We start from the raw sequence: 19223 nt of genomic DNA, 5'->3' as shown, positions 1-19223 counted from the left end.
GGTTTTTTGTATTATGTTTCTTTTGTTGATGTCTGTAGTTGTTATACTTAGATGTATCTTTTGAAATGAAAATCTGAGGTGGCTCAGTGTTTTCTTGAATTTGCAAAGTTTATTGAAGTTCAATTTGGATATAAAATCAAGGTTCTTCAAACTGATGGTGGTGGGGAGTATCAATCACTTCGAAAATGGTTTTGTGCAAATAGAGTTCAACATCGTCTCTCGTGTTCTGGTACGTCAGAGCAGAATGGTAAGACTGAAAGAAAACATAGGTACATTATTGAAACAGGATTGACCACGTTAGCTCAGGTTTCTTTATCTCAGAAATTTTAGAGTTATGCTTTCGTTTCTGCTGTTTATCTTATTAATCGATTACCCACTCCTGTTTAGCATGTAAAGTCTCCGTTTGAAGCTCTACATAGTGTCTCTCCAGATTATTCGTTTCTCAGGGTGTTTATGTGTACATGTTATCCTTGCTTACATTTGTTTAATCGACATAAGTTGGATTTTAGGTCAAAGAAGTGTGTTTTTTTTTGGGTATAACACTGCCCATAAGGGATATAAATGCCTCGATGATTCTGGCAGGGTAATTATTTCAAGGCACGTTGTTTTTTATGAAAGGGTTTTTTCTTATGAGGTGTGTAATGTTTCAGTTATTTTTTCTCCGGGCAATGGTGTTTCAACATATGTATTTTCTCTTGTCTCTCATGTAGGGATAACGTATGCTCCTTTAAATGTAAGTAGTCCACTTGCTGCAGGTCTTGCACAGTCTCTTATTATTGAGGAGCATGTGTCTACTTCTCCTATCTTTGCTGATGTTGAGGAGCATGGTGTTTCTTGTAATCCGTGTAGCACATCTGTACATGAGCCTTTGTCTAGTCCACCTTCTCTTGATGAGATTTTTCATGCACGTGAAGTAACTTCCCATGCATCTGGTGAACTAGTTGCTTCTTGTGCAAGTGATATACCATCTCATGTAAAGGAAGGGCCTGAAACTTTTGTTCATTCTTCTCTATCACGGGTTGTTTCGGTTCAAAATTTACACCCTATGGTTACTAGGGCCAAAGACGGTATTAAGAAACCTTGTGTCTTCCATGTTGAATATTTTGATGATGAACATCGATCTATTAAGAAAGCTATGAAGGTTCCTCATTGGAAGAAAGCTACTCAAGAAGAGTATGATGCTTTGGTTGCTAATAAGACTTGGTCTCTTATCTCTCTTCCTAAAAATCATGTACCTGTTAATTGCAAGTAGATTTTTACGGTGAAACGCAATGATGATGGTTCAGTGTCTCGGTACAAGGCTCGTCTTGTGGCAAAGGGCTTTCTTTAACAACCGGGATTGAGTTTCATGAAGTTTTCAGTCTAGTTGTAAAACCTGTAATTGTACGAGAGATACTTACTCTTACTTTGACAAAAGGATGGTTGTTGTGACAAGTAGATATTAACAATGCCTTTTTAAATGGGACATTGTTGGAAGAGGTTTACATGACTCAGCCTCCTGGTTTTGTTTAAGGTGATAGTGATCTAGTTAGTAAATTGCATAAAGCAATTTATGTTTTAAAGCAGGCTTTTCGGGCCTGGTTTGAGAGCCTTCGAGAATATATGGTTTCTGAATGGTTTGTTATATCCAAATCTGATTCATCTCTGTTTGTTCGAAAATCTGCTAGCAGTGTTATTTACATGTTAGTATATGTTGATGATGTCATTGTGACAGGAAGTGATGCTTGTGAGGTTCAATGTGTTATTGAAAAATTGAATACTCGGTTTTCATTTAAGGATATTGGCTCTCTTAGTTTTTTCCTTGGTATGGAGGTGTGTCATAATGATGGTGACTTTGTTTTGACTCAACAAAAATATATTCGTGAGTTGCTGCATAAGCATGGGTTTGGTGATGTAAATAGTCTTCCTACTCATATGATCTCCAATTGCAAGTTGTCGACTAATACTGGGGATCTCATTGAAGATGCAGCTCAATACAGAAGTATTGTTGGAGCTATCTAGTACATAATAGTTACTCGGCCAGAAATTTTATTTGTAGTAAATAAAGTCTGTCAGTTCATGCAATCACCTCGCAATAGTTATTTTCAGGCTGTTAAGAGGATTTTACGTTATCTTCAAGGAACGACTGATTATGGTTTACGATTTGCAGCATCTTATCGTATGTCTCTGACTGGTTTTGTAGATACGGACTGGGGATCTGATCCTGATGATAGGCGTTCTACATCTGGCTATTTCATTTTCTATGGTGGCAATCTGATTTCCTGGAGTTCGTGCAAGCAACAAGTTGTTGCTCGATCCACGACTAAAGCTGAGTATATGAGTGTCTCTTCTGCAGCTGCTAATATCATTTGGATTGAGTCATTGCTTCAGGAGTTGTGCGTTGTTTCACATGGTAAGGCTACATTGTGTTGTGATAATTCCAGCACGTTTGCAGTTTGTGCTGTGCCAATCATGTACAGCACTCTAAGTTCAAGCATGTTGAGCTTGACTTATTTTTTGTACGAGAAATGGTTACCGACGGTTGACTACAAGTTAATGAGGTTCCTTCTTATGAGCAGGTGGCATATATTTTGACAAAGACACTCATTTGATCTTCATTTCTTAAGCACAAATAAAAACTTTTGGTAACACAACTAAGAGGTTTTTCTGGAAAGTTACAAAGTTGAAGTAGCAGGGGGAATATTGAAGTAAAAGAGTTCACTGGACAAAGCTGAAGCAAATGCTTAAGAGGTTGATGATGTAGGATGAATGTTAGGATTATGAACACGTATGCATGTATTGCGTGAATTCTAGAATAGTTTATGTTAGCTTGTAGTTACTAGAAGTTAAGTTGTTATGGGTTGTTATTAGTATGTTATTCACAAATACTTCTCATCCTTCTTCACATTTCTCTTGTATAAATAGCTGGTCTCTAACACAAGAGATGTTAGATTCTTGTTAATAAAGATTACAAAGAGTTTTAACTCTTTCTCTCATTTTTCCTTTTTTTGATAGCTTAAGTGCTATCTTATCACATTGAGCCCACAATTAAAAACAGGAGTGTTCAATTATCCAGTTCGGTTAACTGATTGAATCAAATTACTCAAAATTCATTAATTAAATTTTTTTCTCTTTAATCGTTAATCGAACTAAATTTTTTTTTCAAAACAAATTAGTCAAACTAAACAAAGTTATGTTTGTTCGGTCAGTTTTTAAATTAATCAAAATTTATAAATAATATAAATTATATATTTTCAGTTAATTCAACTAGTTAAACCGAAGTTTGAACACCCTTAAATTTTAGTATAAAAATAATATATAACAACTTAAATATTAAATATTTTGGTTAATCGGTTAATTTGATTAATTAACTAATTTTGAAATGATTTAATCGATAATTGAAGTTTGAAAAATCATTAATCGTTAATCGATCGAACCTAAAATTAACCGACCTATTAATAAAAAAATTGAAGTTTGAACACCCATAGCTAGAGACGAACGTAAGATTTTATGATAAGGGTAAACATCTAAAATTTTAGGAGGCGTACCTATAAAATTCTAGAGGGGTGAAAATAAATTATCAATAGAAAATATAAAGAGAAAATCTAAAATATATGATAATTTAAAATATTTAAACGGTGATTCATCCATGGTCGCACTCACCTTTATTCTTTTCAAACCTCAACAACTATACCCTAAACATCATCCTCAACCACTATCCCCAAAACTTTCAATCATCTCACTCAACAAACAAACAAAAAAAACTATCTGCAACAACAATAGAAAAACAACAACAAAAAACAAAATTAGAGAAAGAAAAAATGAAAAAAAAGCTCACCTTTTACTTAGGTGAATATTTGATGATTGGAGCATCCATTTTAAGATCCCAATGATAGATAGGTCATTCTTAAGGCGAGGAGTAAGATATCGCCATTTGGACCTTATCTAATGGTTTATGACAGAGATCCAAACATTCAACGTTAGAGATCCAATGACTTTCAGTTAAACTGACATTGAATTTACATTCAGGAGGATATAAAGAATTTGGTATAAATTTTTGGCACTCAACTAACGGCAATGAGAACCAACAGTGACTAAAATGATGGATAGTGCAATGTTCGATCATGGAGAATAATGGTTGAAATCTAGTTTGATTCTATTAGAGGGAGAAAAATGAGAGGAAGAAAAAAAAATAAAGGAGGAAATAAAGAAATAAGAAAAGAAAATAACTTCTATAGAGATCCAAAGCAATATCATTTTAGTGTAAATTTAAACTTTTGTAGGGGTTCAAAATGACGTCGTCATGGTTACCTTCACAAATAAGTTTCAGACATTCCCCACATAGTTGGGGAGCTTCAATCTCATCCCACATGAAACGAAAGAATGACGTATAAACTTGAGATTTTGAATTTTTAGGATCATGACCAATATGATAGACTTTATCAATGTGGAGGGTTAAATTTGTAAATGTGGAAGGTTGAATTGATTCAATTTATAATCGAGAGTGTTAAGTTATTAAAGTATTTAGTATCATGGCCAAATTGATAGAATTTATAACTGTTAAGGACTCAATGTCTATTATATCAATTAGAAAAACTGATTTATGATATCAATTTAATGGCTAGTGAGTAAATTAAAATTAAAGTATAAGGGAAAATTACACAAAGGGTCACTAATATTTGAATAAATTTTCATTTTCTCCATTGAAGTTTCAAAGGTATCAAATTGGGCTTTGGCGCTATGGTATGGTTGAGGTTTAGCTCATCCGCCATTACTACAACCTTTGTTTTGGTAGTTTTTTTTTTTCTTTCAAGCCATCAATCTTGTAAGCTTCCTCTTGGTTATGAAATGTACAACTGCAATTATGAAGTTCTTTATACATATTTATTTCTATTTTAATGCCAGGGTTGGTATAATGATGTTTAAATCACAATATATATATATATATATTATGCCCACAAAGGAATGCACTGATATGGATATTATCATAGAGGAGAAGAGATACATATACTCTGGACAATGGAAGACTTGATGCCATCATTTCTTCTTTAGGTCCTTATCAACCAACACTATAAAATATGAACAAGCTTTATTCTGGTGGATTTTGGTAACCCTTTTGATATTTGTGACCATACTCCTCTTGTGACTAAGTCACATTTGATATCCATCTAATAAAAACACCATTGTTTCTTCTGGCATCTGCAGAAAGTAAATGGTAGTTGAAGTCAATTGTGAAGCTCTATGGTTTGAGAGGGACAATGGTGGATGGGTTTTCTAAACCTGTTGAATGGGTGGGATATGATAGCGTTGGCTGCTTGGTTAGATTCTAAAAATAATTTTATATTGGAGTAAGGGAGAAGCATGAAGAGTGCATCCTTATTTAAACGTGAAGGGAGAAACATATCTTCATGAGTTTTAGAGACGGAAGAAGTGAGTGAAACCTTTCATAGAGTGATTTTAGAGAGACAAGTAAGAGAGTCATGGATAGAGTAAAGACGGAAGAGAAAAGGTGAGGTTTGAGCCATGAATATGTTCAAATGATGCCAAAAGAGTCAACTAACGCGCTACATCAGTATTTTGTTACTACAATAACGGTTATTAACAACAAGTGACTAGTTTGTTATAAATCGCTTATGTTAGTGATCAATTTATTACTTTTGAAACTTCAATGAAAAATAAAATCTTACTAAAAAATTAGTGATCATTTGTGTAATTTACACATTTATAAATTCTTCCCCTAGGTAACCAAAGGCTTAAACTCCATTAACACCTCTCTTGAACCCATGCTTACCAAAATGAGTGAAATGTCATCAATAACGAACATTAAGAAATGCAAATTTCAGGATGGACACATATCTACCCTAACATACACATAGATCAGCCATTGCCTCACCAGAATCAGTACAACATCAGCCTTCAAAATCGTCAATTAGTTATTTACTCTTTTAATCCCTCTACCATTAAACTCTCATAAAAATCTTCTTTTTCTAAACCCAAACGGGTCCAATTCTGACCAATTGATGCACAACCTGCCTCAATAGTGCAAAAGATTCCAAAATGGCCCAAGATTATTTCAGGTCAACTCTTATACTTTGATTCATAAATTTGTGTCGTTACATTTCTTTTAATTTTAAACAACTACAGTCTTTTTAATCACTTTGTCACTTTATCTATTTTTTCATTGTTATATTTAATCTAACGATAAATTTCAAACACAAGAGCTCCATCACCTCACACAATAATTAATAATCCATACAACAACATCAAAATTAATGGAAAATGGAATGTCATTGATTGTTTTTATTAAAATATTAACTTGGTATGTGAGAAGCTGAAATGTGATTGGTTAATTTAAGAAAAAAATTAATTCAATAGGTGAAAAGCTGCAATATAATTGGTTGTTCTTAATAGTTGCCTGGATCACTGACATCGTCTATAGGCTAATCACAATGCATCGAGAGGGGGAGTCGTCAACTAGATGCGCACGACTTCCCCAAGCATCAACATTTTAAAATGACATTAGTGGTCTAAAAAGACGAAATGTTAATTTTTAATTTTATTATTTGATAAAATAGTCACTTTGATTTATGTTTTTTTTAAATATTTTGACTCTCAACGTTTTATTTTAGGATAAAATATCTCATGGTTAGATAAAAATTATTTAATTGACTAACGATCAATATTTTTTGCTAACATTATAAATCATATGTGTCTAAAGTGATGTAACAAATGACTAGTGCACATAAATGATGATGTCATCACCAATCAAAATGAAGTCATCATCAACCAAAACAAAATCATCCCCGGCTAAAATGTGTCATCACTTTTGATAAATCTATTTTAGTCACTAATTACTTTTAATATTTTATTTTAACTATACTTTGTGTACTTTAAACGCTCTCAACATTATTTCTTTTTTATGCAAGTGGCTAAACCTGATTGGTTATTTTATATAAATAACATCAAAATTAATTTCGTAGGTGAAAAGTTGTAATATGATTGATTGTCTCTAGAAGTTATCTCGATCATTGGCACTATTTTCAAGCCGATCGCACTTTACTAGTAGAGGAAAATTTGTCACCAGATGTGCATAATTCCCCTAGTCGCTATTAGATACACACGACTTTTCCAAATCATCAACATTATAAGACGATATTAGTGGTTTTGAAGAAGAAAAAAAAACAAAAGAAATTGTCTACATTGGAGGACTGCTTCACCTAAGTCATCTAGATTTGACAATGACTTTGCTCTACAATGTAAGAACAACACCAGTACTCTAAATAATAACCCATCATTCCATTTTTTTAGCATTGTTTTGCCTATTTAGCTAAAGTACGCTTATCATTCAATATTTATATTATGTATATATTTGGACACATTAAATACAATCTTCCATCATCTAAATACAATAAATGCTTTAAATAACATTTTAAAATTTTGAAATAATATGTTATTGTAATAGTATATATTTCTTTGTATGAGACGTGCAATTGACTTCACCTAAAACATAAGACAAGTTGAACTATATATATATATATATATATATATATTGTAACACCCAAAGATTGATGCGGGTGACCCGATCCGATCCGAGTTTCACATTAGGGCAACCGGAGTGACCCATCGTAAAAATCCCAGAAAATTTAAAATTTTTTGTTAAAATATGTAAAATCATAAAATAACTTATATTTAAAATACAAGTTCCAGACTCTGATACAAAAACAGAATATCACCTACATGCCCCATAATCACATCACCGTACTCCGCAGCAACGTCAGTGGAACTCCTTTACTGAAGTCGATAGTTGCACTGATTTGATTCTTTTAACCTGAAATGATGAGTAAAAGAGTAAGCTTTGGGAACCTCGGTAATACAGAACTACTAGATGATGTTGAAAAACATGTATATAGATGGAAAGCCATAACATTTTCTTGTTGATTCAGATGTCTATAAGTTTTCAGGATGAGCTGCAGTTCCACTGGTATTTCTTCAAGTAAAAGCCATGAAGATTTCAGTTCATAGGAAACATTCAGAGTGCCATGTTTTCAGGGGATTGGAATAGGATGTCTAGTGTGTTCCAACCAAACCCAGTTAAAAATACATATCTTTTAAAAACAATAATAGTTTAAAACATATTTTTAAAACCATATTAGAACTCTCCAACCAAACACCGTCATGCAGTTCCCCAGAATTGCATCCATAAGGACTTACCCTAAGCACACAACAAAGGGGGCCACCCTAAAGGAATGCCTTGGGGCCCAAGAGCCTACCCAGGAAAGTTTCTCGGGGCCTCAGAGCCTACCCAAGGGTCACCTTAGGTTCGTAAGGATTTACCAGCTTGATCAGAGCAGAACCTCCATACTCAAGAATCCTACCCATACAATATCCAGTAGAAATCAGATTTAACAGTAAACCGTAATATCTGGATCGTGATCTAGTAAATTCTCGTAAACTTGACAATGAAATAAACTATATAACTGCCCTCTACCCGTACACCATATGTAGTCTCATGATTAACCCAAAGGAGTGCCTTGGGGCCAGAGAGCCTACCCAAGAAAGTTTCTCGAGGCCTCAGAGCCTACCCAAGGGTCACCTTAGGTCTGTAAGGATTTACCAGCTTGATCAGAGCTGAACCTCTATACTCCAACCTACCCAGATAATATCCCAATAAAATAGTTCAAGTAGTAACCGGTGAAAATAGAAAACCATAGTTCATAAACCAGTAAATTCCATGATTCTATAAATCAGGAATAATCATATTTTTTAGTGAAAACCAAAATCAGAGAGCACATACCATGTAGCCATGGTACATAAGCCAGTAAATCAATAAATTTTGGTGAAACGTATTTCAAAACATATAAAACAGTTATGTAGTATATGGGGAACACACTAAAATATCCAAGTATTTTCAGAGGCACTTGGTAGTTATCAGGAATGGAAAATATGAAACTTATATAATTTGATCGGATTTCAAGATCGAGGTCCTATAAAAATAGATCGATTACTAACGGATCTATCAGATATTTAAAGTTGATATTTTAGGACCCTTTTATGATTCAGGTGCATCAAGAAGGTGTTCAGGAACATTTACATCATAATAATTCTAGATTCATATTTACTGAGAGTGATTCATTATTCAGGCCAATAAGGGCATTTTAGACATTACAATTTCTAGTGGATTCCTGGCAACTTAATCTAATAAGGGTGAAACAATTATTCATGACGTTCATGATTCATGTCAATTTATTATGATATCAGGTCAACTCGAACTGAACATCTTCAAAACCATCGTTGAACGGATCTTAAGGAACTTTACATATTCCGATGATATTTGTTTTATTTATGAATTGCATCAGTCTCCAAGAAGACCAACGTACTTGTTTCTTACTCCACAACCTTTAAGGGCGATACAATACTTAGGTTTTCTCAGTGTTTCCAGAATTGTCCAAATAACATTCACTTATTTCTAGGTCATGAAGGTATTTGGGTCATTTTTGTACACGAGGTTACTTCAGTCATCTTAGAGTTCAAGGTATTCCAATCATTTTCTTTGATTCAGTCATATATATATATATATATATATATATATATATATCAATTCCCATAATTTAATCATCGGATGGTTGTTCCAAAATCAGAAATTCTAAATCTTTTATCACCTCGAGAATTAAAATCGGTAAACAGGATGTTTCTGAACAAACTGAGTATTTATCAAGTGAATAAGTAGTCTATTAGATCAAGGATGTTGTTTTAGGGTTATTTTAGTTATTACTGATCTCGAGGATTAGGAACCGATTTTCAAACCTTCCAACTGATTTACAGATCTTCCAAACAAGTCAGGAGTTTAGTTGGTAGATCTGTAGTTCTATCAGGTCAAGAACGATTTATCAGGTTAATTCCACTATTCAGATCAATTCCATTCTCTTTTTAATTCATAAGAGTATTTTCGAAATTTTCTTTCCAAACATTTTTGACATCAAAACATTTAACAATAATATTCAAAGTTTAAGGATTTGAAGATTAATTCCTTTGTCTATTCATCCCTAACCTTAATTTATTTCCTATCAATCATCCAATTTCTTTGTGCAATTCAAACGAGTCTTAACTAATTTATCACTTAAACAATATTCGGTTCGAGTCCATCCAAAGTCCCTTTTTCATCTTAAGCGTATTAACGTCATTCCAAACAATTCTGTCAGTGACATTACTTTCAATAAATTAGGATTGAAATTATTCTAGTTCCTTTAGAGTTCAGGGTACATAGTTTATTTGATCATTGGAGGTTATTTTCAACACCAGGGGAAATCTTGGTCCTTTTACGGTATAAGGGCATTTTCGTAATTTTACCTTATAGTGATATTTTTGGTAATTTCTTATCCAAATATTCCCAACATTTAACATTTAACGAGATTAATCAAAATTTATGATTTCCGAGATTGATTAATTTACTGATTAAATCATTGAACTAAGATTTATTTCTGATTGATCTACCAATTTTTTTCGAGCCGTCAGAGTCTTATATAGTGTTCTATCTTTATTCCAATTTTCGTCTGAGTCTAATGATAGTTAAATACACCTAATGAACCAATCTTTTCCATTCATGCATTTACCATTTAGCAGTGAGTTCCGAAAAGCATACAAAAGGTAGTAGAGTATTACCTCAGTTTTCGTGCCATATAGATCGACCATTTAAACTCCATTTGATCGTCCTCAAACTTTAATTCAACGTCCAATAATTCCTCGGATACATAGCAAACAATTATACATCAGAAACTGAACTTAATCGAAAAACCAAATTTGATTCAGAAGATAAAACATTGAAAAGCAGCTTACCAAGTGCGAATTTGGTAAAACGGACTTCGGATTCGGACTCAGGATGTTTTATAAACATAAAATATGACTTTTTGGAAATTTTAACTTTTTCGGTCAAAGTTAACGGGTTGACTTAGATGAGTTGACTCGGGCGAGTTGACTCAGTCTGGGTTGACTCGGTCAATTTGACCCGGTTCAGACCGATTTAGGGCGGTCCGGTCCACCTGGACCGTTTCTAGAAGACACCCTGGTTGGGGAAGAGCCCCATGTGCGTACGGTGGTGCGTGACAGCGGCGACGTCCTTGGGTTGGTTAGTCGATCTTCCTTTATTCATCTACACGTGTACGGTGGCTCGACGGAAGGGCAACAATCCTTACCGGGGTTTGGTCGCACGATGACGGAGAAGCCAATAGTAGTGGCGGTGCTCTGCATCGTCGGCAGAATAAACTAGAAAGTGGAGAATTCACGTCGGTTGCAAAGTTTCTCCCCGATTCGGTCAAACGTCGATTGACGATAAACGATGATGGTTCAGGATTTGAAACCAAAAGGGTTTTGATCGCCAGACAGCGACAGATCGGATGATGGGATCGATGTAAGACACCGCTGATCGAAGCCTGAGAGATAGTGGAGGGCCGACGGGGAGATTTCGTAAATTGGAGATTTTCCCAATTTAGGGATTTGGCTCTATCTGAATGACGGACTAGGGGAATTAACCGGGTTTTAAACTAACCAAATAAAAATAGGTTAATTCAGGGTTGGGCCCCTCAATTATCATCAAGTTGCACAATAACCATCGTATTTCAAAATCAAGCATTTTAGTCCTCGAATTTCTTACAATTTTCTAAAATTGCCTATAATTTCAAAAATCTATAAACTGACCCTAAATTAGGGTATTACATATAAATTTGTTTCTCTCTCTTATTTAATTAGAATAGCAAGTTGACACTACTCAACCTTGTTTTGTTAAAAAAGTAGGTGTTCAATCCTCCAAGTGGAGGCCCACATTTGATTGCAATCACGTCCATTTTATTCATACAAAATATTATGATTTTTTTATTAGCATAATATAATTATAAGATAATATTTGTTTATAAAATTTTAAATTATTTAATAATAAACATTTAAATACACTCTCAATGTCATGTTTAAATTCATGATTTTCAGGAAATAATGATCATTTCTTAGTCTTGTATAGATGAACTTAGAATTGTCGTGACTTTAGTCTTGTGATTGGATTTAATGTGAGAATCAATTCATCACGATCATGAGTCTTGGTGCATGTATCATTTCCTCATTCCTCAAAAGGATTCATCCTCAAATTTAAAAAATCAAAAGGAAAAAGATTAAAAATATCTAGGTCCCATCTAAAAAGTTATATAGTATATCATTGTCCAAAATCACTTAATTCATGTAAAAGAGTGTGAATTCTTTTTTTTAATAGTCTAAGATGATTATAAAATAATATATGTCTAGAATTTTATTATTTAATTAACAATATACATATATTTTATATACTCAACTGCTCGAAAAGATATTCATAAAAAAAATGATATTCTCTTTTATCATTATAAATACTTAATAAATTTGAAAGAGTATTAATTCTGGTCTCGCCTTTCTCCATTTTGCATAATCGATAAGCTTTTCCCAGATATGTCAAAATTTATATTTCTTCAATAACAAAAAAATTCATATATAGATTTATAAAATATTAGATTGTGAACTTACTTAAATCTCTGTCTAAAAAAACTTAAAATTGCTTCATGACATGGCAGCATGACCTTATTATGTCTTCCTTCAATGTCCCAATTGTTTAATCATAGTATAAACTAAAACCAAGAGGAAAAACAAACAGAGAAAAAAGGGGAAAATGGCAGAGAAAGGAACAAGATCAAAGCTTTCAGCTCCAACACGTCCATATATAACTCTACCGCCGAAACCAGCCATGGACGGCTTATTTTCAAGTGGTTCAGGGCTGAGTCCAGGCCCTATGACACTGGTTTCATCTTTTTTCCCGGACCTCGACTCAGCAGACCGACCTTTTTCTCAGCTTTTAGCTTCAGCAATGGCTTCTCCTGGAGCTAGACTAGCTTACAATTCAATGGATTGTTCATTTATGGATGTGGGTTTTAAAGATGGAGGTGGAAAAAAAAAACACTGGGTTTAAGCAGAATAGACCTTTGAATTTCGATTCTCCTTTCTTCACTGTGCCTCCTGGGCTAAGCCCTTCTGGTTTGCTCAATTCTCCAAGCTTCTTTTGTCTTTCTCCTCAGGTAATTTGAGTTAACTCACAATCTCTGTTTAATTACGGGTCTACTTCGTTCTTGCTTTTCAAGGAACAAAAATATCTTTTTTGTTAAGGCAAATGATTTGGGTGATTATAGTCTCTTGGATTTCGGTTTAGTTTATCCAGATTGCTCACTTAATAGCTCTTGGCCTCTAAGGGGAAGGATGGAAATGAGGCAGGATCGAAAATTTGTTAAGCAAACGGTTAAGATTCAAAGTAAGAAAGTGCTTATGAATATTAACCATTTGATAAACAAATTTTTCATCTTTCCTTGTTTTCATCTTCATACCAAGCAAAAACTGAATGATAACATCATTTTGTCTTTGTTCACTGTGGGAGGGATCCCTAACTTACTCGGACTCGGTTGAATGTGTTGCATTTGTGTATGTATCGGATTGGTATTTTCCATTTTTCTAAGTTTGAGTTAGTTTTGAATCTTAGATTTGATACATTGAAACTTGTTGCTGGTGGAACAAGAGTAACCAGGATTTTTTTTGGTCACTCACGTGTATTCTTATGTCGGAAGTATTGTTCTCTTATTCTGATAATGCTGATCGAACTTTTGTTCCATGATTTTTGCAGAGTTCTTTCGGAATATCCCACCACCAAGCATTGGCACAGGTCACAGCTCAAGCTTCCCTAGCAAAATCCCAAGTTTGTCCACAAACTGAGTATCAAACATTGTCGGTATCAGCTCCTCCAGAGTCATTGATCCGTCATCCATCCTTCACTCCGGAAGAAGCTTCACAGTTGATGCCTCATTCAGCTTCAGAACCTCAAAGTTCTCTAGTGGAATACTCGGAAGCTTTGCAATCTGATAGGAAAAACCAACTCTCCATTGTGGTGGATAAGCCTGCCGAAGATGGCTACAACTGGCGTAAGTACGGGCATAAGCCTATTAAAGGATGTGAATATCCTCGAAGCTACTATAAGTGTACTTATTCAAATTGCCCCGTCAAAAAGAAGATTGAGCGATTTACTGATGGCCATATAACCAAATTATATACAAAGGTGCACACAATCATGATATGCCTCAGCCAAATAACCAAGCAAAGGGTGGTAGTGATGGAAATGCAAATTCGAACAAGTTAAGTGAAACTATGCCGTCTCATTCAATACTGGGGGAAAATGGTGAATCTACTCAAGCTGCGGAATTGCTTGGATTGAGTGATAGTGAGGAAGGACGTGATGAAGAGAGTAGAGAAGAAAGAGATGACAATGAGCCAAATTCGAGAAGACAGTAAGTTTCAACTAATTTGATCATACAGATTCATATTTCTTAAATCTTCATAAATTTTGAGGGTGTTGCGCTTTTGAATTCAGGAATACTGCAGAAGAAGCCTTGGTGGTGTTGTCAAACAAGACAGTCACAGAACTGAAAATTATTTTGCAAACAAGAAGTGAAGTTGACCTATTAGATGATGGCTATAGGTGGTGCAAATATGGACCGAAAGTGGTCAAAGGGCCAAGGTGCAGTGGACTATATATATATATGTGTGTGTATGTTACAGTCCAGTTATGTTTCAGATACGAACGTGTCGATTACAAATGATGTTTAGGAAGTTGTGTCAAATTGTGAGAGATTTACAGTAGTAAATTGACTGTGATATATCTAGAATTGATCTTCAAGAATAATATATAATCTGAATTTCTTGGAGCATTTCAATTCTATGCTTACAAATTCTATGCTTACACTAGTAGGATTCTAATCATGTGACTGGTCTTTTTTGTGTCTAGACTTAATCTATGTTGGTCCTAACTTTTTATTTTTCTTTGAGTACCTGTATCTGACACTCTTATCTATCACGTATTTGAACATGAGTAATGGGGTAAATGCTCCATAGACGGGAACTTCAAAAACTTTTAAGCATGCATGTGCTGGGCACATACTTGTATTCCACACCCATGTTCAAGTCAGAGTAACATAGACTTGGTAACTAGAAGAAAGACCTTGAGTGCACTTTTTTATAAAAGAAAACTTTCATTGATTGTCTTCTATTAGTAGATATTGATTCAATTTTCTGCTTGACTGGGCTGCCTAGATTTCTAATTTTGCTTGGTTTGTGCATATTGGAGAAATAACGTATTCTTATCTGTTCAAATCATCCATCAATTTGCTAGACTATTGTTTTGGATTTGAACCACCGAAGTCGGGCTAATCCAAATTTTAAAACGATCTCATACCGTAGAAGCAGCGGTGTCATATTTGTCTCGCTGTTTCTCTAGTTAAATACTGTTGATCTAATATTTGATTTGATAAACTTGCAGATTAGTAGCAAATTAGCAATGCTATTATCTTGTTGCAGATACATGTGTGTTTGTTGCTTAATCCATTTATTTGTTCATATTTATACTGCGACTTTTGGATTATTTCTGATGCATCTAAGCTAATTCCCACAGGAGCTATTACAAATGCACGAGTGCTGGATTCAGTGTCAGGAAGCATGTGGAGAGAGCGTCGACCGATCCCAAAGCTGTCATAACATCATACGCGGGAAAACATAATCACGACGTTCCAGAAGCTAGAAACAGAAGTCACAACACAGTCAGAAGCAGTTTACTGCTGTCAAAACCACAAAAGGTGGTGGCGGAGAATGAAAACCATTCTTTGCTCAAAGCGGGATTCCGGAAACAATGGCCGGGGACCAGCAGTTTTAAGGCTGAAGGAGGAGCAAATAAGAGTGTAGTAAAACAACCGGACCAAATAACAGGGTATGGAAAACGAGTAAGCAAAGGACAGAAAGGACAATGGCAGGGGTTGTTTGCTGCTGCTACTGGAGCTGAGTTATGCATTGTTTGATCTTATTTTGATGGGATTCATGCGTTGGATATACATGAGACGTGGATGCTTCAAGAAAAACAGGATTCAAGACTATTTTATCGATGGATTTGATCCTCCAGGAAACTCATGTTCCTGTTTATATGTCAATGGTGATGAGGTTGTATTTTTGTTTAACATGAGATTTGATCAGGTTGAGATGTTTTTCCGAAAAGCATTCAGCTGAGATTTATTTGATGATATAATTTTATAATATTTGTAATAAGTGATGAACAATTCAACATCTAAAGTTGAATGACTTCGTGTGTATTTTATTCTTATTTATATAATATAATTGTTGGAATGAATTGTGAACAAGAAAGTGTATCCCTATCTGAGAAGATAACACATCCCTCCTAGTCTCTCACGATCTCTCATCTTTTCATCTCCATCAAAACACATAAGCAGCTTCAAACATCATCAAAAAGTGTCTGAATAACTGGCTCAGAACATCACACGTCCTCTGAAAAGAGAAGGGAACACCCACAAATGAGTGGTCCACGTTCTAGTGATCAAATGTCCCCTACTTGTGCCATGTGTGAAGTCATATCCACTATCCCATAACTCTGATAAAAAAGCACCTCCCCAACTTGGATTGATTAGGATGGGAATGAAATCAGCTTGTGGTTCAAATTCAGTCTCTTTCCAACATAAATTGCATAGTATGTGCTCTCTTATCCTTTAGGATCTAACTCTGCAAACAAGTTGCAGAAACATGGAAGCTTGCTTTCTCTCATCAAATTCCTTCACTAAAAGCCTTGAGATTGTGCCCTCAATCAAGCCTACATCTCTCATCTTCCCTAGGAAAAACTCCCACTCTAGGAAACTTACTTTCCCATCTTCTATAACATGTAAGTTCTTATACTCCTTGTTTTGACCGCATTATTGTTTATCACGATTCTGTATTTTCATAATCATATTTAAAAGTGTTTGGGTCTCAATTATTAAACATGTTTAGTTGCAAAAGTGGTTTTGCCTAATTATGGAATAATTTGCCAATGATAGGCTGCCATCTTGGTTCATCTTCACCGATGGATGACAACAACAACAAACCAACCCTTGATTCTGATTGGCGCTCATTCAGAGCAAAACTAGTTGCTATAGAGAAAGCATCAAAGCCTGAGGACTCTTCATCATGGACGGATCCTGATACAGTTGTCGATCATCCTCCATCAGTTTCAGTTAGTGACAAATGGGTCCACACCATCCATGAGCCCGAAAAGGGCTGTCTACTCATTGCGACCGAGAAGCTCGACGGAGTCCATATTTTCGAACGAACAGTGATCCTACTCTTGTCAACAGGGCCCATAGGCCCATCCGGGATCATCCTGAATCGACCATCCCTCATGTCCATCAAGGAAATGAGATCACCGATCATGGACAATGGGGGAACATTTTCGGACAGGCAGTTGTTTTTCGGTGGGCCGTTGGAAGAGGGGTTGTTTTTGGTGAGTCCGAGAAAGGATGATAATGGCACGGGGAAGAGCGGAGTTTTCGAAGAAGTGATGGAAGGGCTGTATTATGGGACAAAAGAGAGCGTGGGGTGTGCGGCTGAGATGGTGAAGAGAAATGTGATAGGGGCAGGGGAGTTGAGGTTCTTTGATGGGTATTGTGGGTGGGAGAAAGAGCAGTTGAATGAAGAGATTAGGGCTGGTTATTGGACAATTGCAGCCTGTAGTCCTAATGTAATTGACCTTGGAAGTGTTGGGCTTTGGGATGAAATTATTGGGCTGTTGGGCCCTAGAAAGGTTTGGTAAAGGGGCATCATGTCGGATCGATTTTAGGAAAACCAACCCGAATAATCGATCCGATGTAAATTAAAATACTATTTGAATCCGAATTCATAAAATGTAACTTTAAAATCTACAAATATTTGAAGCCATGCTCATGAATAGGCCAAGTTCCATCATATGGCATTCTAATTTTCAGTTAGCATTGAAGAATTCGAGTTAGAGACAACAGAAAACATTTGCTTTTAAATCAGAACTAGAACAAAGGGAAACAACTTTCAGTGATACTAAATGTTAAGTGTTGCATGTAATTTATTCATCCAAAAGAAACTGATTCAAAACCAAGTTATTGTTTCCAACAAAGTCATTCTATTATATTTCTGCAAAGCTTACCAGTTTTAAGCAGCGGTAAGGCCATGGAGAGCAGTCTTTGAGACGAGATCAAATGAAACTTGTCGTAACCGGTTTTCGTTCGGGCACGAAATATTTATTTGGCAGGAAAAGTAATGTGAATAAATGGTTTTTTTAAAATAATTTGGGAGTCGCCATCGGCCTTTTGGGTTAGGTAGGTCGAATACCTAAAAATTATCTTTTAAAAGAGTTTTAAGAAAACATCAGTTAAAAGATGAACTGATCTGCGTTTATAACCAAAAATTCGTTCTTTTTAATAATAAAAAGGGATTCGTGGTCGGTTACGTTTAGAGAAGGATTAGCACCCCTACAACGCCCAAAATTGGTACTTTTTAATTATAAATTGTCTCTATTATTAGAAATTTAAAAATTCAAAGATATATTTAATTCATAATTCTACTATTTCAAATAATTTTAAGAAAATATATTAATATACATAAATAAGATATTTACTTATTTATAAATATCAGAAAAAGGCTTCTAGGTGCTTTAAGACAGCTCTTTTCTTTGATATTAAAAATAAATAAATATCAAAACATGATTATTTTTCTTAAAAGTAATTTATAAAATTAAATTTATAAATAGGAAAATAGAATAAATAAATAAATATTATATATATTTATAAGACTATATATATTGACATAATTAATAAAGAATAATAGTAATAGTAATGATAATTAAATATATATGAACATAAATATATAAAAGTAACATATGATTAAATAATGTTTAAAATACAATTAAAACATGGTATGAAAAAATAAAAAATAATAAAGCTCGTAAAATAAATGAAAATATTAAACTTAGAGACTAAATTATAATCTAATAAAATTAAATACCTAATTCATAATTAATTATTTAAAATTATAGGGATTAAACATGCTATTTTCCTTATTTATTAATTTGGTGACTAAAATAAAATTATAAAAAATTCGAATATCAGATTAAAATAAATTAAAAATATATACTCGGGATTAAAATATTATTTATTAAAACTAAAGGACTAAATACGTATATATCCTAAATATATTATTTAATAGAAAAGACTAAAATAAATAAAATTAAAATTAAAGAATCGAATTAAAAGGATTATAAATTGATTTAATGACTAAAATGTAAAGATTACAAGTTAGGATGACTGCGGAAAGGGTTTAACCTTTAGTTAATTACAGAAAAATCCCTCCCCAAA

At 34.3% G+C, this 19223-nt stretch overlaps 1 protein-coding gene and 1 pseudogene across 1 annotated transcript; both read left to right on the top strand.

The window, feature by feature from the left end:
- Positions 1-12617: 12617 nt before the first annotated feature.
- LOC120138419 lies at positions 12618-16028 on the top strand (annotated as a pseudogene).
- A 555-nt stretch (positions 16029-16583) lies between these two features.
- On the top strand, positions 16584-17802 carry LOC120138416 (UPF0301 protein ABAYE3454-like). The gene is made up of 2 exons (XM_039153884.1): positions 16584-16744; positions 16899-17802. The coding sequence occupies exons 1-2, from the start codon at positions 16609-16611 to the stop codon at positions 17648-17650; spliced, it is 888 nt and encodes a 295-aa protein (XP_039009815.1). The 5' UTR covers positions 16584-16608; the 3' UTR covers positions 17651-17802.
- Positions 17803-19223: the final 1421 nt, after the last annotated feature.

The sequence above is a fragment of the Hibiscus syriacus genome, unplaced genomic scaffold (genome assembly GCF_006381635.1).
Source record: "Hibiscus syriacus cultivar Baekdansim isolate YM2019G1 unplaced genomic scaffold, ASM638163v2 tig00110691_pilon, whole genome shotgun sequence".
Taxonomy (NCBI): Eukaryota; Viridiplantae; Streptophyta; class Magnoliopsida; order Malvales; family Malvaceae; genus Hibiscus; species Hibiscus syriacus.
This window is presented reverse-complemented; position numbering and strand designations above follow the sequence as displayed.